Below are 19,459 nucleotides of genomic sequence, written 5' to 3'. Positions count from 1 at the left end.
CATCGTCTTCTCGACGGCTCTTTTCTGCGGGGAGGGGGCGGCGGCCGCCGTCCTCTGCCTCTCCTACGGCCACTCCGACGACCGCTTCTGGCTGGCGCTCACCGTCTTCTTCGTGCTCTGCCCCTCCGTCCTGGTGCAGCTCACCCTCATCTTCGTGCACCGCGACCTCAGCCGCGACCGCCCCCTCGTCCTCCTCATGCACCTGCTCCAGCTCGGGCCCATCATCAGGTGAGCGCCGCAGGGGACACGGGGACCCCCGGCAATGGGACGTGGGGACCCCTGGCAATGGGATATGGGGACCCCTGCCAATGGGATACGGGGACCGGGGACGCGGGGACCCCCGGCAATGGGACGTGGGGACCCCTGGCAATGGGATATGGGGACCCCTGCCAATGGGATACGGGGACCGGGGACGCGGGGACCCCCGGCAGAGGATGCAGGGACCCCCGGCAGGGGACGCAGAGACCCCCAGCAGGGACGTGGGGACCCCCAGCAGGTCCCGCCGGCCCCGGGTGAGAGCAGGGACCGGGGGTCGGGCAGGGAGGGGAGCTCCGGGCGCTGCCTGTCAGCAGAAATCTGTCCGTGCGGCAAACCTCGATGTGCCCAGAACTGCTCCTGATGGCTCCCCGTCTCCCTCCTCCCCGGGGATGCTGCTGCTTCTGGCCACCGGCCTGTGGAGGTCTTCTGCTCAGCCACCCATCCCCAGCAGTGCTGCGGTCCTGCCGGGGGGGTGCTGCCTGCTCTCCTGCCTGCTGGACCCCCGCTCCGGGCAGGACTTGGCTCTGCCAGCCTGTTGCATCTCAGCTGCTGAAAAGGTTCCTCACACAGTTGCTTTCTGCAGCCGGCACTTCCCTCTGCCTTTGGGTTTTGCCATCATCTCGCTTAGGCTGGGAGCACAGATGCAAATCCCAGCTGGGGTGCTTGAGGGTGAATACAAACAGGGGTCCTGCCCCCCAGAAAAGGTCCCCAGGCCTGAAGCGGGTGGGGGTTATGGGACATGGAGGAGAGGAGCTAGGTTGCAGGAGCGGGGCTGGCATGGGAGCTGGGGGGGGCCACGGGACCACGCTAGGGAGAGGAGGGTGAGGGGGTGGATGTTGCACAAGCTGGAGAGGTGCTGATCTCTCACTCCTTGGGAATGCTGCAGTGCCTCCCCGGGCTGCCGTCACCCTGGCCACCCTGCTCGGTGAGAATGCACAGGGTGTGCAGCTGGGCAGCACGGCAGGGCCGCCATCTCCGCGGGGCTCCTTCCCCGAGGGCACGCTGGCAGCCACGCTTCGGGGCACACCGTACCAGCAGGGCTGCAAAAACACCGCGGCCTGCACCGCGCTTCCTCCATCAGCGGAAACAAGCGGGGTGCCGGCGGCGTCCTCGTCACCACGTTGGAAAGGCTGCGGGTCCACGTCAGCCCACGCTGGCCCACGGTGGTGTCGCAGCTCTCGCTGCACCCACCACAGGTGTCTGAGACGGTTACGATGGTGCTCAGCCGCTTGCAAGAGCCAGCCAGAGCCGCTCGGGGTGGGGGGAGCTGCTTCAGTTGGCTCCTCGGGCTGGAGATGGAGGCCAGCCTGCTGAGAAGGTCTGGCAGGGCACTGGGAGCCGGCTAGGACTGCCCTTGATGATGGGCCTTTTGGATGAAACCGTTTTTCCATTAAGAGTTTGCAATGAGCCATGAGCGCTGGCCTGATCTGGCAAGAGAATTTATCCAAAAACCTCATTCCATTTGGGTCTGAAACAGAGCGACTTCTGCTGTCCTAATGAGCGCTCATAAATAATTACGTCCTGTTGGTCCCAGAGCCAGTTTGTCCCCGGGCGGGAGCCAAGCCTGTCGGATGGGTCCTCCCCTGCCCATCGCCTCTGGCCCACGCACACCCACCTCGTGGCTGCGTGCCGAGGGGCTGGGGGGTCCCGCTGGCCTTGCAGCGGGGAGCAGCGTGGGAGAAACCCGCCTCCCTTCCCCGCACGTGAGGGTGCCCCGAAAGGAGGAGGCTGCGGAAGCGCCGTCTTATCAGCCCGTGTCACACACGGCTTCACCCCGCGCTCCCCTTCCTGCCGCCCCCACCAAGAAGGAAGCGTAGAAGCCTTCTGCTCAGGGGGAGAGATCAAAGAGGATACCAGAAAGTTTGTCTTGCCTCCACTTAGAGGAAGAGATGCGTTTTGTGCTAGTGGGGAAAACAGAGCCCGAGGGTGATTAACCCCTTCCTGTAACTCTTAACTCCCAGCAGAGCTACAGTTTCGGTACCCTGGACGCTGCACCTCTTGCAGCAGTTGTTGCACCCCTCCCTGGGGCAGTTGTTGTCCCCCTACCCCGGGTGCTTCCCCCTGAGTGCCGGAGCAGAGGAGCGGCCACCAGGCATCCCTGCGGTCCTGGTGTGACCCTGCCCTCATCCTGACATCCCAGGATCCTGCCTTCATCCTCACATCCCAGGGACTGCCCGCAGCACTGCTGAACAGTTGCCCAAATCAGTTGGGCTGCGCTCGGCAGGAGCAGGGTCCGGCCAGCACCGGGTGAGGGGGGGCTGGAGGTGCTGGGAGTGGGGTCGGAGAGCAGCAAGGAGGCTGGTGGGGTGATGGCTACCGTGTCCCCGCAGGTGCATGGAGGCTCTGGTGGTGTACTGCTGGTCGGGGAAGGAGGAGGAGCCCTATGTCACCATCACCCGCAAGCGGCGGCTGCGGAAAGGCTATGAGGTGGAGATGGAGCAGGAGGTGGGCCACTCGGTGCGCCGGCTGGCCACGCACCGCAACGCCTTCAAGCGCATGGCGGTCATCCAGGCCTTCCTGGGCTCCACGCCGCAGCTCACCCTCCAGCTCTACATCAGCATCCTAGAGAAGTACGTCCCCGCCGCCCGAGGTAAGGGTGCCCAGCACGTGGGCTCCCCGGGGGCCGTGCAGGCAGGACCCCACCAGGACACAGCAGCAGCTCCTTAGCCCCCTGTGCTGGTGTGGCATCTGAATGAAGCTCCAGAGGCTTGCTGGGGGCACAGCTGCCACTAGACTCCCGTAAACGTGGAGCACAACCCACAGAGGTTGGGCACTCGTCCATCCCCTGGTTTGGTTTTCCCACGCTCAGCTCTCTGCCTTCCAGCTTGGAGTGAGGCTGGGGAGGTTGGGAAGAGCTGGCTGGGACTGAGGCACCAAGCCCTGCTCCCAGCCCCGGTGCTTGCAGATGTCTGCCCTACGCAGCTGTGCCATCCTCCCGGTGCCCTGTCCCATAAAGATGCCATGCCCCTGTCCCAGGCTGCTCCAGTCTGCATTATTTACTGGTTTTGCCAGCTAGCTATGGGACTCTGGCTTCCCCACGCTCCCTCCATCAGATCTATTTCTGCACCTTTCCCAACGGCCAGAGCTCCCAGCCCAGTCCTCCCAGGGTCCCTCGCCTGGTCCGGCGGTGTTTGTGTGCTCGGGGACTGGATGTGCCAGAGCAAGCTCTTAACTCCCGCTTCAGTACGCTGAGCCGGCTGTGCAGGAATGCTCTTGCACCATTCCGATTGTAGCACCTGGGGAGGGAGCTCCCTCGCTGACCCGCACTCCCAGCCGTGCTGGGAGCCCAGACCTTGCCCTCTGTGCCCACAGCAGGCGCACGGAAAGGGGCACGTGGGAGATGCCCCATAGAAACCCCCTCCCTGGCCACAGCCCCCTGCGAGGGGATTTTGGGGAGTAGGAGCAGCGGAGGCAGGAGGACGAGCCTGGTGCTCCTCCAGCAGCAGATATGGGAAGCGAATCCCGGTTGACACATTTCAGGTAATTGCCTCACAGCTCAGGTAGCTCAGCCACCGCCGTCGGCACGGCGTGACCGGGACCAGCCGCACGCTTCCCTTTTGCCGTGTCGCGGTTTTTCCTGGCTGCGCTGAACGTGAGCAGCTGCCGGTGTTCCCTACAAATGACCTTGGGTTTGCAGCCCCTGGACAAGTGTGGCTCCTGAGGTGCTCCCAGGGTGAATGGTGGGCTACAGCGGTGTGGCTCTTGGCCCGGGTGAGGGCAGAGGGACGCTCGCAGCGCAGACCATGCCCCCCTCACCCTTGAGCAGCATTTCTTGCGCCGGGCAGGGGGTTGGTGCCTGGTTCAAGCACAGGAGCGGCCCCAGTTTGGCAAAGGCCTTTGGTTTATTAACAGAGAGAGAAAAATCCGGGAGCAGAGCTTCCTCCTGCTTGCAGCTCCCCCGCTGTAGGGTCTGTCACCACCAGCCACGAGCTGCCCCAGCAGTGCTCACGCTGAGCCTCCTGCTGCGAGCCCCGGTGCTTGGCACCCCGCGCTTCGCACCCAGGGTTGGCACCCCACGCTTCGCACCCGGGGCAGCAGAGAGGCCGAGCACACAGCCCAAATCCCGGCACTGCCTGACTCCCCTGCCCTCTCCCTCTGCAGCCGTCCTCATGGGCATCTGCCTGGTGTCGGTCACCTACGGAGCGCTCGTCTGCAACATCCTGGCCATCCAGGTCAAGTACGATGACTACAAGGTCCAGCTGCGGCCGCTGGCCTTCCTCTGCATTGTGCTGTGGCGAAGCCTGGAGATCTCCACCCGCGTGGTCGTCCTCGTGCTCTTCAGCACCGTCTTCAAGCACTGGATCATCCCCATCGCCCTGGCCAACTTGCTGGTGGTCTTCTTCTTGCCCTGGGTGCAGTTCTGGCGGAGCGGCACCCGCCTGCCCGACAACATCGAGAAGAACTTCAGCCGGGTGGGCACGGTGGTGGTGCTCTGCGCCTTCACCCTCCTCTACGCCAGCATCAACATGTTCTGCTGGTCGGCCGTGCAGCTCAAGCTGGCCGACCGGGACCTCATCGACAAGTCGCAGAACTGGGGCCTCCTGGCCGTGTACTACGTGGCCCGGCTGGCCGAGAACACGGCCCTCGTCATCCTCTGGTACTTCTTCAAGACGGACGTTTACGAGAACATCTGCACCCCTATGCTGGTGGTGCAGCTGCTCCTCGGCTACTGCCTGGGCATCTACTTCATGCTCCTCTTCTTCCAGTACCTGCACCCCTGCCGCCAGCTCTTCCGACACAATGTCGCCGACTTCTTGCACTGCGTCTGCTGCCGCCGGCGCCCGCCGGGGACCCCTCTGCACCTCCAGGCGCCCTACGAGCCCGGCGTTCGGCACAGCATCGTCTGAGACACGGCCAGCACCGGACACGGACATGGACACGGACACGGGGGTGGGCAGCGCCGGGCTGCTCCGGCAGCCGGAGGGGGCTGGCGGCACGAGCCTTGCAGTGGCAGCGGGTCCCGGTGCGTCCCCGCAGCAGCAGGGGGACAGGAGCGTGCCCGCCTGCCTGGGACTATGCAAGTGGACACGAAAGACTTTTGGGGTGCCCAAATCGCCTGCCGCTGCCAGCCGGCTGCTGCGCGGTGCACAACCCCTGGGGTGCCCTGACACCCTCTCCCCCCCGCCTGCCCGCTACGGTACATACGGTGACCTCGGGGCCACGGGTGCCGGCGGGACTGTTTTAAGCAGTAAAAAAAACTTTGCCGTGGCTGCGCGTCCGGGTACTGGCGGGCAGCCGGTGACTCACGCGGAAGGTGGGGACCGTCCCGCCGGGGCTGGCGTGGGTGCGGGCACCGGCTGCCCACGTAGCCCTCGCGCTCACGGGCATCGGGCTGGGGCTGTGCCAGCGGGACCTGGGGATGGGGGGGAAGCCCCGCGATGGAGCGTGGTGGGACGGGGACTAGCCTCATCCTGCACCTCTGTCAGCGTGGCCGTGGCCGCGGGCCAGGAGCAACCCGGCACGCTGGTAAGGAGCAATCCTGCCCAACCTGTTCTTCCAGGCTTGAGGCTGCGGCACTGGCTGCTGTTCCCAGCAGGAGCACTGGGCACCATGGAGTTTGGGACCCTGCGGTGGAGGGCAGGCAGGAGAGGAAGGGTGGCTGGCACAGCCGTGGGGATGCTGACGGGACCTGGGCATCCTGGCCCCAAACCAGGAGCGTGACCCGCCCCCTCCCCAGCACCCATTTGCGGGGTCAGCTCAGACTGGAGGGTGCTGGGTGCCAGGCTGAGGGTGCTCAGCACCCTGGTGTGCCCACAGAGGTGCAGCACCTCTGGCGCTCAGTCTTAATTCACCGTCCCTGGAGTGGATCCCTGGGCTGGATCCTGGCACTGGCGCAGCGCTGTGCCCCTGGGATGCTTCTCCTTTTTCGGTGGTTTTCTTGTAAAACAGGGGCAGTGACGGCTGGCAAGGGAGGCCAGGGAACAGGATAGACCCTCCGTGACTTCCTCCCACCAGGAAATTCCTACCTTAAAAAAAAAAGCCCATTTTTGTCCCTAAATATTGTAAAAAACAAGAGGAGCAGCCCGATGCCCTGCAGCACCCAGCTGTGGGGCCGCGGGGGACCCCTCAGTGGGGGCCCTGTACCTGACTGGTGCGGGGGGCCGGTTTCGGGGCCGGCCGGCCGATGGGGTCAGCCCTACCTTCCTGGAAGATGGCCTTTGAAACTACCCGGCATTTCCTCAAAGGTTTCTCAGGGGAAAGTCCCCGTGGTGCCGTTCCCGTGGCCGGGGCTGCCGCACCGCCTGCCGCCTGCATAAAACGTGGAGCAGGCAGGGGCAGGCAGCAGCAGGTACGGGCAGGCAGACGCGGGGACGTTGAACCATGGGCAACTGGCTGGTCAACCACTGGTTTTCGGCCGCGGTCCTCGTGAGTGTGTGGGGCTGGAGGGGGGTCATCTGCTGGGATGGACTGGGGTGATGTGGGGGGTTATGGGGGGCACGGTCTGGGCATGGCCCCGGGGGGCTTACGGGGGAAATGGGGGCTGACGGGTCGTTCTGGGGCTGGGCTGCAGGGAGAGCCAAGCGTCTCCTCCGCTCAGCCAACCTGCAAAGCCCCAGTGGCCAGGGGAGGGATGGGGTTTTAAGGAAAACACAACTCAAAGGGGGGATCCTGCTGCAAAACTTAAAAATGCTGCTGCTTTGCCCAGCCGCTTTGGCCAGGAGCCTCCCGTGTGCCTCTTCTCCCCCCGTGAGAGCCTGCACCGGGGTGAAAAGCCTGCGCCGTAGGGACGATCTGCCAGCGCATGTAACGGGGCTTGCCTGGCTGGCACCGCACTGGCTGCTTGGCACTGCTTGAAGAGCTGCAAATGCGTGGGAAAATGGGGATTTGCAGAAAGTTGGGTTATTTTAATTTTTTCAATTACTTAAAAACAAAACAAAACAAAACAAATGCAAGGCAAAGTGGTTTTGGGGACTCTGCAAAAAATTGATGGCTGTGAGAGGGGCCATTGTGGGGTGCAGCAGGGTTAGGCAGGGGACAGCAGTGTGGTGGGGCTGGGTGAGCCAGTTCCCTGAGAAATTTCCTCCTCCCAGCCTTCCCCACTCAGCCCCGACCACCCTCTCACCGTGCAGGCGTTGCCTGCAGCTGCCTTTCCTCCTTCCTCGTGCACGGGTGATGCACAGGGCTGTGGGTGACAAGACAGTTATTTTGCAAGACTCCCACACCTCTCCCCACCTTTGACCCCATGTCCCGGCCCCGTGCGTGCAGCTGCAGCTCATAAGGAAGCAGGAGAGGTCCCGCTGTCCTCATGCCCTTCGGCTGTACCCGCACCCGAGTGCTGCGGGGTGAGAGGGGGTCCCGGGCCGGGGTCCCTCACGAGGCCGCGGCTTTCCCCCGCAGGCGGCCTGGCTGGGCATCAACATCTTCCTCTTCACGTACTACTTTCTGTTCTTTGACCGGGATGAGCGGTATTTCTACACCAGGGCCATCCTCGGGGTAAGGCAGTCCCCCCCAGTACCCTGCCTGCCTGGGCACGTGTGTCCCTTGGAGCCCTCCTGCAGTGGGGTAGGGGCTGCAGCCCCTTCTTTGTCCTGTTCTCTTCCAGCCTGCCATTGCTCTGTCCCAGTCCCCAGCCCGGCATTGCTCCATGCTGGTCCCTGTCTTGTCCCAGCCTAGCAGTGCACCATCCCAGCCCAGCATCACCCTGTCCCAGTCCCCAGCACAGCCCAGCATGACCCCCTCCCAGTCCCCAGTGAAGCCCAGCATCGCTCCTTCCCAGTTCCTAGCCCAGCATGACCCCCTCCCAGTCCCCAGCACAGCCCAGCATCACTCCTTCCCATTTCCTAGCCCAGCATGACCCCCTCCCAGTCCCCAGCACAGCCCAGCATCGCTCCTTCCCAGAACCTAGCCCAGCGTCACCTCCTCCTAGTCTCAAACCCAGCCCAGCATGACCCCTTCCCAGTCCCTGTCGCAGCCCAGCATCACTCCTTCCCGATACCTAGCCCAGCATCACTCAGCCCCAGCTCAGCGTCACTTGGCCCCATCCTGTCCCAGTCCCGGCCCAGCACCATGCTGGGCAGAGCCGGGAGGGGGTCAGCGTGGCTGCAGGCAGGCATAGCCCACCTGCGGCATGGGACAGTGGGTGCTCACCCCCCTCCTCCTCTCCCCAGTCCGCCTTGGCGTGGGCACGGGCATCGGCCAAATGCCTCAACTTCAACAGCATGCTGATCCTGCTGCCCGTCTGCCGCAACCTCCTCTCCTTCCTCCGCGGGACCTGCTCGGTGAGTGCCCCGCAGCGGCACGGCCACCGCGGCCGTCCCCATCCCTGTCCCAACACCTCCTCCTCTCCCCGCAGTGCTGCAGGCGGACGCTGCGAAAGCAGCTGGACCACAACCTCACCTTCCACAAGCTGGTGGCCTACGCGCTGGCCCTGTTCACAGGTACCACCCTGCGCCGGACTGGGGGACGGTGGGGACGGGGCGGGTGGCCAGGAGGGTGACAGCCTGTCCCCCTGCCCAGCCGTGCACACCATCGCCCACCTCTTCAACCTGGAGCGTTACAACCACAGCCAGCAAGCCACCGACGGCAGCCTCCCCGCCGTCCTCTCCAAGTTGCACCTGCAGGGTGGCGGCAAGTGGCTGAACCCCATCCACTCCAACCAGACGGTGAGTGCCGGCCCTGGCATCCAGCCCCCCCTGCCACCGCCCGTGCCCTGCTTCCCTAAGCCAGCCTGCCAACCCTGCAGACCGTCGAGTACGTGGCTTTCACCACCATCCCGGGGCTGACGGGAGTCATCATCACGCTGGCGCTCATCCTCATGGTCACGTCCTCCACCGAGTTCATCCGCAGGAACTACTTCGAGGTCTTCTGGTACACGCACCACCTCTTCCTCATCTACTTCGCCGGCCTCGTCATCCACGGCATCGCGTAAGGCTCCTCGCCGCTCCCCGAAGGCAGGACAGCGAGGGGCAGCGGCCGCAGATCCCCGATGGGGCAGCCCTGCCTGCCCCGGGGGAGCGGTGCAGCCCCCGAGAGGGTCCAGCGGGGCCGTGAGCTCCCCATTCCCAGGGCTGGCTAGCCCAACCGGCCTCATGCAGCACGGCTCAGCCCCAGCCGGGGCACAGGAGCCGGCCCCTGGGCTCATCCCTCACCTCCCCGCAGCGGACTGGTGCGCGGGCAGACGGAGGAGAGCATGGAGGAGGTGCACCCTTATCGCTGCGCCCAGTATCTCACGCGCAAGGACGAGGACTGCAGCCACAACTGCTGCAAAGACCCCGAGTTCGGGAGCATCCCTGCCGAGGTGGGGCAGCGGCGGGGGGAGAAGCCCTTGTGCTTGGGATGCTCCAGCCCCGGCCCTCCCCAACCCTTTACTCTCCACCATCCCCGCAGTCCTGGAAATGGGTTCTGGCTCCCCTCATCCTCTACACCTTCGAGCGGATCCTCCGGGTCTGGCGTGCGCGGCAGAAGGTCGTTGTCACCAAGGTGGGTGGTGCAGGAGCCTGTGCCTACCGCCAGCTCCTTTCCTCGCAGCCACCGCTGCTGGGGTGGCCGTGGGGAGACGGGCAGGGGCTGCTGCCATCGCCCCTTGCCCGGGGACGGGAGCCGGGCTGGGTGCTGAGCCCCCATCCCTGCCCTGCAGGTGGTCATGCACCCTGCCCGAGTGCTGGAACTGCAGATGCAGAAGAAGGGCTTCCGCATGGAGGTGGGACAGTACATCTTCGTCAACTGCCCCGCCATCTCCCTGCTGGAGTGGCATCCCTTCACCCTCACCTCGGCGCCCGAGGAGGACTTCTTCTCCATCCACATCCGGGCAGCCGGTGACTGGACGGAGCGTCTCATCGACACCTTTCAGCAGCAAAAGACGGAGATGCCCAGGTAGGCTGGGGAGCACCCCAACGGACCATCCCGGGGATTTGGGGAGGCCGTAGCTCTTACCCAGGCCCTCCCTCGGCCAGGATCGAGGTGGATGGCCCCTTTGGCACGGCCAGCGAAGACGTGTTCCAGTATGAGGTGGCCATGCTGGTGGGAGCAGGCATCGGTGTCACCCCCTTCGCCTCCATCCTGAAGTCCATCTGGTACAAGTTCCAGCAGGCTGACCAGACCCTCAAGACCAAGAAGGTATGGGCTGCCCTACAGGACCAGCCATGGGTTTCCCCATGCTGGTCCTCTCAGTCCTCGACATCGCATCCTTCCACCCCTCCTGCTCCGCTCCACCTTGGGCAACCCCTCTGCCCCTGCATCCCAGATCTACTTCTACTGGCTCTGCCGGGACACGGGAGCGTTTGCCTGGTTCAATGACCTGCTTGCCTCGCTGGAGCAGAAGATGGTTGAGTCGGGCAAGGCGGACTTTCTCACCTACCGGCTCTTCCTCACCGGCTGGGACACCAGCATCGTGAGTCGGCCACGGGCAGGCATGACTGCAAGGGGGGACATGGGGTGGCCGAGGCAGGCAGGAGGGGCAGGGCAAGCATGTCAACGGCTTGCAGGCAGAAAGTCCGGGAGCCGTGTTTGGTGGACATCGGCAATGGATGCTCCTCTATGGTGAGGGAATGGAGGTGGGCTCACGGATGGTGGCCGGGGTCCTCACCGTCCCTGCTCTGTCCAGGCCAACAATGTGGCGCTCCGCTTTGACACCGCTATGGACACGGTGACGGGCCTCAGGCACAAAACCATCTTTGGGCGGCCCATGTGGAACAGCGAGTTTGCGGCGGTGGCTGCAGCCCACCCCAGGTAAGAGCCGGGCAGGGGGTTTGGGGTGCCGGTGCTGGTAGGCACCCCCTCCTCCCTGGCACCCAGCACCAGGCTGGGCAGAGCTGGCTTTGGGAGGGGCATGCTCATCCCCCACAGGTTGCAGGGATCCCAAAAAGCTCTTAAATCACCTTTCCCTGAGCTGCCCACCTGGCAGTGACAGCCCTGTGCTGTGCACAGGTCAGTGGTCGGTGTGTTCCTCTGCGGGCCGGGCGCCTTGGCAAAGAGCTTGCAGAAGTCTTGCCACCAGCACTCCAGCCTGGACCCCAGGAAGGTCAAATTCTACTTCAACAAGGAGAACTTCTAAGTGGCAGTCAGGCTGGGACCGCAGCGAGCAGGGGACTCTGCCGGTCTCACCTCACCGCCCGTGCCAGAGCATGGCCAGGGATAAGCATCTGCTGAAGAGCGCATGCATCAAAGCCAAAAGGCAAGACACGGCAAGGCACTCCTCCTCCACGAGAAACTCGCGGTTCAAAGACTGCTGCCTTCTTGACCTGGTCTACAAAGGGTCCTCATGAAGGGAGCGGACCCGCAGCTCCGCACAGCCCCCCATCGAGAAACCAGAGGCACGTGCTGCAATGATGCTGCTGGAGCAGCGGGAAGCAGCGGGAACATCCAGCAGGCTGCGCAGAACCACAGGCTGGGGATGGGGACAGGAGAGGGGCACGCCGAGCAGGCACTGGGGGTCAAACATGCCCCTCTGGGTTTAAACAGTCCTTTACACAAAAGCGTAAATTAAATGTACTTTCCTTTGCAATAAAAACCTCCGTGGTGACTCAGTCCGTGCAGGAGTGAAGGGAGCCTACTCTTTGCCCCCTCGTAGGGCTGCAACAAAAAGGCTGGTTCATAGCAAACCCTCTGGGGTGCAGTGTAAGGCACTCCCCCTCTGCGGGGGCTCCCTGCCACCACCCAGAGCCAGCCTGCACCACCTGCCAGGCACACACCAGCGCACAGGCCAACTTCAAATGCAGCTCACACAAAGGCAACAAATTCTGCTCAAGCATATGCAGAGAAGAGGGGAAAACCACCCTCCCCGAGAGGCCGGTGTGGTAAGCAATACAGCAATTGGATACGGAGCCCCTCCTGCCCGGTCAGTAGGGACAGAAAGCTGAGCTCCCTGTGCTGCCCTGCCCTTACACCCCTGTGAACAGCTGTGACCAGCACGGCACATAAAATCCCACGAGTAGATCTTGCCTTGGTGCTGGGGAGGTGGGAGGAAGGCGAGTGGTTTGGACTAGCCTGGAGCCAGGCCAGACTGTTCCCAGAACCCAACAGTCCCATTCCGGCCTCCACAAGAGACCAAACAAGGCAGTCGGAAACATGGCTTTACTCAAACCCTCCTCCCACTTTATTTCGAACGTCATAAAATATACACACAGAAAAAAGGATGAATGGGAGGGGAAAACATTGGGGGGCGGAGGAGAAACCTCTCCCAAAACGCAGCATCAGCTCAGACAGCAACGGGAAGCAGCTGCCACGGACCGTCGCCTCTGTCCAGGTGGATGGCATCTCCAGGGCTAAGAGAAGAAAGGGGAGTGAGCTCCAGCATAGAGAGGAAAAGCAGGGTAGAGCCCCATCCTGAGCAGCTCTCTGATTTACTGATGGGGAGCAGGCACAGGCTAAGGCTGGGTTAAAGACATCACCTGTCAGGGTGCTCCCGTGGACTTTTGGATTTGCTCCTTTAGAATAAGGATGCTCTGCCGTTGCTCCGGAGGCAGCATGGCAATCTGGTCTGCCGTCAGCTGCAGAACCTGCATGATCAGGGCTGCCTGTGGGGAGAGGGGGGAATCAGAGACACGCGAGCAGCCACGGGTTACTAGAGTCAGGAAGGGGCTGTCCCCACCACAGTAAGGCACGTAGGAAGTGCCACGCCTGCTGTCTCACCCTTCCCTTTTTGTCTTCTCACCTTCTCGTGATCCTGGGGGGTGACCTGGCTCTGTCCAGGGCTAAAGCCTCCAGGCTGACCAGCTCCTTGGACCCCTGCCCCCGGAATGCCTCCTCCCTGCATGCCTGCCCCTGCCATGTTAGGAACCTGCGGGCACGAGAGAGGGGGTAAGGACCAAGGGGTCCCTGGACTCAGCCATACAAATACAGGAACGTAAAGCAGATGACCAGATGGATGCCCTCACAGACAGCCTGAAGACGTCCAAGCATGAAGAGAGACAGGCTACCGTGTGTTTTACGTGCTCTCCTCTGCCTCCAACTCCTGCGCTCCTTCCTGCACATCAGGAAGAGGTGGAGAGGGGCCTGAACCTCGTCCTGTGCCCAGCAGATGGGCAATGCCTGGGGAGATGCGACGGATGCCCTGAACCCCTCAGAGAGCCACTGATCCAGGCCTTGTGCTTCCCGGCGGTGCTGCTCCACAGGACACCCTCCCCTCTCTAGCTGCTGAATGCGATCATGCCCCCCACCCAGCCCCCATCTACAAGACACTGTCAGTGCCCAACCAGCTGAGCAGAGGCGTTATGTGTACCTGGCGGGGCCCCTGTGGGCCACTGGCTCCCATGTTAAGTGGCCCAGGACCCTGTATCCCACCAGGCATAGGGCCACGTGGGTTGGGACCAGGCCCTCGAGGCTCCAGGCCCCGGGGCTCCATGACCCTGGCCTCCATGGCCCTGGCTTCCAGCACTCGCGGCTCCAGGACCCGTGGCTCCAGGCCTCGTGCCTCCAGAGCTCGTGCCTCCATCACCCGGGGCTCCAGCCCTCGTGGCTCCAATCCTCGCGGCTCCAGCCCTCGGGGATCTCTTCCGACTGCAGAGGAAAGACAAGGCGAGCTGTTGAAGGGAGCAGCGCCGCAGGGAGCGTGGGAGCGAGCCCGCTGCCTCCTTTGTCTGGGGGCTAGCAAATGCCTGGAAGGTGCAGGGCTGGGGGCAGAGGAGACATGCCTGGAGGAAGTCCCTTGCCCCGTGGGACTGTCCCTCCTTGCCCCGGAGTCAGTCGCTTCACTGCCCAAATCCCCCTTCTACGTCTCGCGTCGGGGCAGCGGGCTCCACTCTGACTTCTTGTCCGTATGCTTTAAGCTACCCGTTATTTCATGCCCCCTCTCTCACCTCGAGCATCCATCAAGGGCCCCCGCGGCTCTCCCATCAGTGGTCGGGGTTCTCCCATGGGTCCCCCCCTCATCTCATGGGGGGGGCCACGGCTGTCATGACCAGGCATATGGTGCATAGGGGCTCCCTGGTGGGGCGGCCCAAGGTAACCTCTGACGCAGAGAGACGAGGAGAGCAAAGCAGGAGGAGGAGAAAAAGCGAGAGAGTGTAAATCAGACGCTGGCTTGGCACGGTCTGGGCAGAGCGCTGGGATTGCCCCCGAAGCCGGCCGCAGGGGAGGAGGGTGAGGCTGGCACAGGGACAGGTGCTGTCGGCCCCATGCTGCAGGGCTGCTGCCATCACCCCGGGGATGCCCCGTCCCCGGGGAAACGGGCCGGCCCCCGTGGTCGGCAGCACACAGGCCTCCGACCAGGCAGCAGTGACTCCCGGAAGGCTGGTGCCATCCCTGTCCTCAGTGAGAGGTCACCCTTGGGCAGGGGATGGTGCCAAGGGCTCCTCTCCTTCCCTCTCCCCTCACCTGGGCTCCACTTCTCCAGTGACTGAGAGCAGGGTCCCTCCGCGAGGGTCATTCGGGGCATCTCCCAAAAGGCCTCGGGGCGGCGGGCCACTAGCAGGTAGAGGTCCACGCTGCATAGGGGCCCTCGGGTCTGGCATGGGCACTGCCAGGGAGACACACAAGAGCTCGTGAGGATCTGCATGACCAGCACCATGCTGAGACTGTCCCCCAGCGCTCTCGGGGCTAGGGTGCGGGGCGGCCTAGCTGCTCCCCGGCACGCAGGCGGGTGAGCTGCGCTGACCGCTGGGGGGGCAGCCCCTCGCATGAGGCCACGGCGCACCGAGGCCCCTTCCCTGGCTGCTGCTTTTATCCCTCTCTTTCCCTCTCTGGCTCTACCTCAGGCTCCTAATGGCACCAGGTGGCCAAAACAAGCGTGGGTGCCCCTGTGGCAATCCCTACGAGCGCAGGCATCAACACCCTGCTGACGTGGGGCCAGGAGCAAAGTAAGACCTGGCAGCGAGGTGTCAAAGGGAGCTGGATCCTAGGCAAAGGCCCTCTCCAAGCAGGCTCTCCTTTTCCACTAGTGGCTCTCTGTGCACAGCACTAGCCTGCTCTCTCCTCTGGCCCCGGAGGAAATCCTGCCTCCTCCTCTTAATCCTGCCAGGCTACACGGAGTGATACACCAGTCCCCGGCCCTGAGCATAGTGGGGTGAAAGCTGCTCTCTGTACACTCCACAACAAGCTCCATGGGAGGAGGGAGCTGGCGAGTGCCGGGATACCTTGAACGCGTTCGATAGACGCAGGCCTGGCAGGTCCCACGGGCGAGAGCTGCAGGTTCCCTGGGCAAGCAGCAGGAAAAGAGGGAGAAGAGCAGACACGTAAATAGTGTATGCACACATGCACTCAGCCTTGGGGACAGTGCTGCCTGCAGGATCACTTCCGCTCCCTGAAGTCCCCCAGAAAACCTACAGAGAAGATGCTGCATGCTGCAGGTCTGGCTTTATCAACCTCTTCCATTAACGCCACCTCAGCCACCACAGGCGTGACAGCCAGCTTGGCACAGCCCTTCCCTCGCTCACTGTGTGAACGTGCAGGGCAGGAGGACATCCTGATGAAACAATCGGCATTCTGCGGGGCCATGCTGCGCCCCTCAACGCACAGCCAGCCAGCTTCTGCTTCTGCCCCTGCCCACAGCTTCCCATGGCACTCGTCAGTGCCAGCTTTCTGTCTGCTCTCCAAAACCTCGCGGGTGCCAAGAACTACCAGGTTGCTCTCAGGAAGATGGTGCCCACCCCAAAGAAAACGAGAGTCAGCTACCCCTAAGTACCTAAGACCAGAGGATCTCAGAACAGGTTTGCCACGTTCTTGAAACAAGGCCCATGATACAAGTCAAGGCAATAGGGGTGTCAACTGCCTGTGTGCCTTATTACTGGGAGAACAGGAACGCCTTGGTTGCGCTAACCCCGGCACATGGCTTGATGGGGCAGCCACACAATGTGTGAACCGTAAGGAATCCGGCTCCGGGGCTGGGCCGTACAGACCGTGCCTGCGGAGGGAAAGCCAAGCCATCACTCACCGGGAAATTCCCTGCCAAGCCTTGCACTCACTGTCACAAGCAAAAGCGAAAGCCCAGCTCCCTCTGCCGGGCACGGTGCAGGGAGCACTCGCAGAGGCGGGCAGACGCGGCGGCAGCACAAGCTGCTTCCCAGCACCCAGGCAGCAAAGGAGCAGGACAGGGACCAGAGAAGAGCAAGCTCTGCCTGCCCGCACAAGCACAGGGACAGACATGGGCTCACAGAGAGATGGAAAAAACAGGCACGTCCCGCTCAGTGGGGCTCTGCGGGGACCAGCAGCTCTCCTGGCTTCCAGGGCTCATCTGCATAACATGGCGCAGAACAAGCTGGGAGCAAACCGGTGCACGGGTTGGGGCCCTGGAAGCAGGAGAGCTGCTACCACAGCCTTGCGCCTAAGCGAACAAACCCGGGTGCAGCCCAGCGCTGCAGGAGCTGCCCCAGATCCAGGGACGGCAAGGCTGCAGGTAGCTGGCAGGGGCTCTCGGTGCAGCACTGCTCAGCACCCGTGGCCTGGGCCCTCGCCACAACGAGGCTCACATGACACACAGCACTAACCCACATCCGTTTTACCTTGTCCACGCTCCAAGGGGACAGGCCCTCCACCCGGCATCCCCACCTGCGGCTGCATCCCACCTGAGAGGGAACAGGCAAAGATCAGATACCTCCTCCTTGGCCATCCCTACACAACTAACCGATTCCTTTAGCCCCAAATACCTCCCCCTCTCCCAGCTCCTGGGGGAGCACCTGGAGGTTTATTTTCTTGGTGTTGGTTCCCCACAGAGATAAGCCAACTTTTTGGACCGCTGCTGGCGGCAGCCACAACCACAACGCATGGTTTGGGACTACGTGTGCTCTCACGGGGCCAAGCCCTCCGGTTAGGGGGAAGGTAGAGGGGGACTGTCCGTAGGACCCGTACGCCCAGAGCACGGTTCAGCCAAAACCCACACACTCACCTCCAGGAGCCATGGGGCCGGGGCCTGGGCCCTGTACAGGGGCTGCCATCTGTCCTGGGGCCGGCACTCCTCCCTGCATGGGCGGCTGCATCAGAGGAGGAGCGCCGTTTACGTGCATCCCACCCTACCCAGGAGAGAAACCGGACCTCAGGGAAGCCCCGTCATTTGGGCACACGCACCCCAGCTGCGAGAGCTGGAGCCGCCAACGCCCATCTCTCCCCCGCACAGCACGTGTGTCGCATAGGCTCTTACTATGGGCTGTGGCTGGGACGAGGGGGTATTCTGCGGGTTCAGCTGGGCATTTGGCCCTGGCCCAGGCCCCGGTCCTGGTCCAGGCCCTGGCCCTGGCACTGGCTGCTGGTTGCCTGGGATCAGAGGAGGAACGCTGGTCTGGCGATGAAGGATTTTCTAGGAACAGAACAAGGAGAAACGAGTTCTCTTCCACCTGCCCTCCATAACAGGCTGCCACCGATACCCTACCGACCCCGGATGAGGCAGGAAGGGACAAACCAGCGCAATCTCCGGGTCGACGATCCTCATGACGACCTGGGCCTGCAGCAGGGCGTAAGCCAGCTGGGGGTTCTGGAGCAGCATGTTCCTGGCTTCCTGAGGGCTGTTCTGGACGCACAACTGAGAAGACACACGCAGATCAGAGCTCGGGCAAGGCGCAACAGGGGCATGCAGCGAGCAGGGAGCACAGCCCTCCACTTCACTTACCTTCATCTGCTTCATCAGCTCAAACATCTGCTCGGGTGGCAGGCTGGCTACTGCTCGGCTGATGGACTCGGGGGCATCTTCAGGATTGACAGGGTCCCCGTAAGGTGACTCTATGATGGGTGCGCCTGTGCCCAAGCCTGCAACAGAGTTGTGGCAATGTGGACTGGCCATTTTTAACAGGCTCATTAGAAGGGAAGCACCATGCCGTTACAGGGAAGGGGAGGCGGTGAAAACGGGGAGATTATCTGGGAGAGAAAACAGAGCTGAGCCCATCCATCCCTCTGCAAAACTACTTGCTACATCGCTTGGAGCAGGTCAGCTCCACGAGGTCTCCACCTTGCCAGCCTCGCAGAAGAGGCACGCTTTGTAACACTGAAAAGTCCAGGCCCACCATAACATCAGTGCACTCTCCACCATAAAATTCAGACTCACTCTTCAGCTCCTCCTTGTTCTTCTCACTGGCCGCATTGTCGACGCGCAGGGCCCTCCCGCTGAACTCTCGCCCGTTCAGGTTCCGCATGGCACTGAGGGCCGTCTCCTGGTCTTGGTACTCACAGAAGCCATAGCCCTTCGGCTTTCCCGTCTCCCTGTCATACACCAGCCTGCACAGCGAGGAGGAGAGAACCACCACGGCTGAGGGCAGCGCAGGCATCGAGCAGTGCGCAGTGCCCACAGCTCCCCATCAGTTGGGAGGGAGCTTTTGGGGTACACCACACAGGAGCGCTGGGGAGCACAGAGAAGGCACCAGAGTCAGATCAAGGTGCACAACAGTCGGCCCTAAGCCAGAGCCAAAAGACCTCCTGGCTGCAGGCCAATGGGTGTTCCCAAAACTCCAGTATGCAGGAAGGCCACCAGCGCAGGCGCTGTGCTTTCCATGACCCATGAAGGCAGCTCTTGGGGGCACAGGACTGGACTGGCTGCTCCTGGAGCTCCCAAGCCCTTAATTGGGAGCTCTCTGAAGCCAAGTGCCAAGCCAGGAAAACATCCTTGCAGAGCCGCTGGGATGGGAGTGCTCTATGCTCCCATCTCTTTGCATAAAGCCTAATCAGGACCTGAGGGCTTATCTGCCCCAGCCCCATGCCACAGCAGGGCAGCTGCCTCCATCCCGGAGCAGCGTGCCCACATTCAGGCTGTTGCGCTCGGGCGGTTACGCTCTGCATCTCCAGGCGACCTCGGCACGGGATCTCCGTGCCTGCACCCCAAGCACAGCTGCCACAGCCTCCCAGACCGCCCAGAAGCCGCACCGCTGTGCGCTGCTTTGCTCCTGCCCGTCGGAAGGCTGGCTCTGTGCAGCATGCTCCTCCACAGCCCCCGGCCACCCGCGGGGCTCGGTTTGCCCACGCTGCCTTCAGGAACCGAGGAAGGGGGAGACGGGCAGCTATTCTCACCTAAAGCTGACCACGGGCCCAACCTCTGAGAAAATGTCCTTCAGCTGCTCCTCTGTGGCTTCGTACGGGATATTCCCCACTGTGGAAAAGAGACGGTGGCCGCCGGTCAGCGCGGAGGCCGAGGGCTGCGCGGGTACCGGCCCCCAACGGCGGGAAGGACTCGGCCGGCCCGACCTCGCCTTCATCCTCATCCTCACCCCCATCCCCGTCCCCGCCCGCCCCCGTGCCGCTCACCGAAGACGGAGCGCAGGGAGCGGTCCACGGCGGGGTCCCGCACCGACAGCCCCGCCATCCCGCCGCCCGGGCCTCGCCGCCGCTTCCGGTCCCGCCCCCCACG

At 63.1% G+C, this 19,459-nt stretch overlaps 3 protein-coding genes across 8 annotated transcripts in view; 2 read left to right on the top strand and 1 right to left on the bottom strand.

Annotated features, from left to right (window-relative positions):
- XKRX (XK, Kell blood group complex subunit-related, X-linked) overlaps window positions 1-5,110 on the top strand; it is an 11,670-nt gene extending 6,560 nt beyond the window's left edge. The window contains exons 2-4 of the mRNA XM_010572541.1: window positions 2-228; window positions 2,589-2,848; window positions 4,360-5,110. Coding sequence (XP_010570843.1) covers window positions 2-228; window positions 2,589-2,848; window positions 4,360-5,105 — 1,233 coding nt within the window. The 3' untranslated portion in view covers window positions 5,106-5,110. The remainder of the gene's footprint in view (window position 1; window positions 229-2,588; window positions 2,849-4,359) is intronic.
- Window positions 5,111-6,579: 1,469 nt separating this feature from the next.
- Window positions 6,580-11,251, top strand: NOX1 (NADPH oxidase 1). Of its 3 annotated transcripts, XM_010572446.1 has the most exons (13): window positions 6,580-6,624; window positions 7,597-7,692; window positions 8,367-8,477; window positions 8,552-8,636; window positions 8,716-8,861; window positions 8,942-9,123; window positions 9,358-9,496; window positions 9,586-9,678; window positions 9,836-10,071; window positions 10,152-10,314; window positions 10,442-10,588; window positions 10,802-10,926; window positions 11,125-11,251. In XM_010572446.1, exons 1-13 carry the CDS (start codon window positions 6,580-6,582, stop codon window positions 11,249-11,251), a joined length of 1,695 nt encoding a protein of 564 aa, XP_010570748.1. The 3 variants fall into 3 exon arrangements, with proteins under 3 accessions (XP_010570748.1, XP_010570749.1, XP_010570750.1); XM_010572447.1 differs by lacking the exon at window positions 8,367-8,477; XM_010572448.1 differs by lacking the exon at window positions 10,442-10,588.
- A 1,098-nt stretch (window positions 11,252-12,349) lies between these two features.
- On the bottom strand, window positions 12,350-19,440 carry CSTF2 (cleavage stimulation factor, 3' pre-RNA, subunit 2, 64kDa). 4 transcript variants are annotated; one of them, XM_010572441.1, is made up of 14 exons: window positions 19,357-19,440; window positions 19,123-19,201; window positions 18,167-18,336; window positions 17,735-17,871; window positions 17,528-17,647; window positions 17,270-17,425; window positions 17,018-17,141; window positions 16,635-16,697; window positions 14,512-14,653; window positions 13,995-14,146; window positions 13,418-13,695; window positions 12,851-12,976; window positions 12,588-12,713; window positions 12,350-12,461 (listed from the first exon to the last, which is right to left on the bottom strand). In XM_010572441.1, exons 1-13 carry the CDS (start codon window positions 19,412-19,414, stop codon window positions 12,591-12,593), a joined length of 1,728 nt encoding a protein of 575 aa, XP_010570743.1. In that variant the 5' UTR covers window positions 19,415-19,440; the 3' UTR covers window positions 12,350-12,461; window positions 12,588-12,590. The 4 variants fall into 4 exon arrangements, with proteins under 4 accessions (XP_010570743.1, XP_010570745.1, XP_010570744.1 ...); XM_010572443.1 differs by lacking the exon at window positions 19,123-19,201 and having other exon boundaries at window positions 18,167-18,457; window positions 19,357-19,426; XM_010572442.1 differs by lacking the exon at window positions 19,357-19,440 and having other exon boundaries at window positions 18,167-18,457; window positions 19,123-19,202.
- Window positions 19,441-19,459: the final 19 nt, after the last annotated feature.

This window comes from Haliaeetus leucocephalus, unplaced genomic scaffold, assembly GCF_000737465.1.
Source record: "Haliaeetus leucocephalus isolate CR32 unplaced genomic scaffold, Haliaeetus_leucocephalus-4.0 Scaffold340, whole genome shotgun sequence".
Taxonomy (NCBI): Eukaryota; Metazoa; Chordata; class Aves; order Accipitriformes; family Accipitridae; genus Haliaeetus; species Haliaeetus leucocephalus.
The sequence above is the reverse complement of the archived record's forward strand: the minus strand, read 5'-3'. Positions and strand labels throughout refer to the sequence as shown.

What these genes read in the sequence shown, in the direction of transcription:
- NOX1 (XM_010572446.1), top strand. Translation starts at nt 6,580, where the DNA reads ATGGGCAACTGGCTGGTCAACCACTGGTTTTCGGCCGCGGTCCTC. An exon ending in TCCTCCGCGGGACCTGCTCG is followed by an intron (nt 8,478 to 8,551) that starts GTGAGTGCCCCG and finishes CTCTCCCCGCAG; the next exon opens with TGCTGCAGGCGGACGCTGCG. An exon ending in GTGGCTGCAGCCCACCCCAG is followed by an intron (nt 10,927 to 11,124) that starts GTAAGAGCCGGG and finishes TGCTGTGCACAG; the next exon opens with GTCAGTGGTCGGTGTGTTCC.
- CSTF2 (XM_010572441.1), bottom strand. Translation starts at nt 19,414, where the DNA reads ATGGCGGGGCTGTCGGTGCGGGACCCCGCCGTGGACCGCTCCCTGCGC. An exon ending in AGCTGATGAAGCAGATGAAG is followed by an intron (nt 17,648 to 17,734) that starts GTAAGTGAAGTG and finishes GTGTCTTCTCAG; the next exon opens with TTGTGCGTCCAGAACAGCCC. An exon ending in CCCCTTGGAGCGTGGACAAG is followed by an intron (nt 14,654 to 16,634) that starts GTAAAACGGATG and finishes TCTCCCTGGCAG; the next exon opens with TGCCCATGCCAGACCCGAGG.